This window comes from Apaloderma vittatum, unplaced genomic scaffold (assembly GCF_000703405.1).
Source record: "Apaloderma vittatum isolate BGI_N311 unplaced genomic scaffold, ASM70340v1 scaffold11942, whole genome shotgun sequence".
Classification (NCBI taxonomy): Eukaryota; Metazoa; Chordata; class Aves; order Trogoniformes; family Trogonidae; genus Apaloderma; species Apaloderma vittatum.
In genome coordinates, this window is record NW_009705304.1 from 1 (window position 1) to 338 (window position 338).

The following is a 338-nucleotide window of genomic DNA, read 5'->3' on the forward strand; positions in this document are numbered from 1 at the left end:
ATATATATATTTATAGATATTTATAACAGTAAAGATATGTTTCTCATTACTACAATATACTTGTTTTAACTCCTTTAAGCAGCTAGGAAAAGAAAAAAAAAAAAAAACAAACTAAAACCCAAAAAACAGTTTCACTACAATCACATCCGATACGCGTGTGTCACAAAATACAAACAAAACAAGCCATGTGTGAGATTCGAGTCAGACCATTCCAGGACAGAACAGCTAAGAGGCAGGCAAAGAGTCTCAGAGGGAGCAGGCCTACATGTCAAATGGTGGTTTTGGGCTCTCCGGGCGGGAGGGACTGGCCTTACCCGGCCGGCTAGAGGTTTAAGACA

At 39.9% G+C, this 338-nt stretch overlaps 1 protein-coding gene across 1 annotated transcript in view; it reads right to left on the reverse strand.

Annotated features, from left to right (window-relative positions):
• Positions 1-87: 87 nt before the first annotated feature.
• DNM1 (dynamin 1) overlaps positions 88-338 on the reverse strand; it is a gene marked incomplete at its 5' end in the record, with an annotated part of 41,943 nt that continues 41,692 nt past the window's right edge. The window contains 1 exon segment of the mRNA XM_009865342.1: positions 88-322. Within this exon segment, the coding sequence (XP_009863644.1) occupies positions 262-322 (61 nt within the window).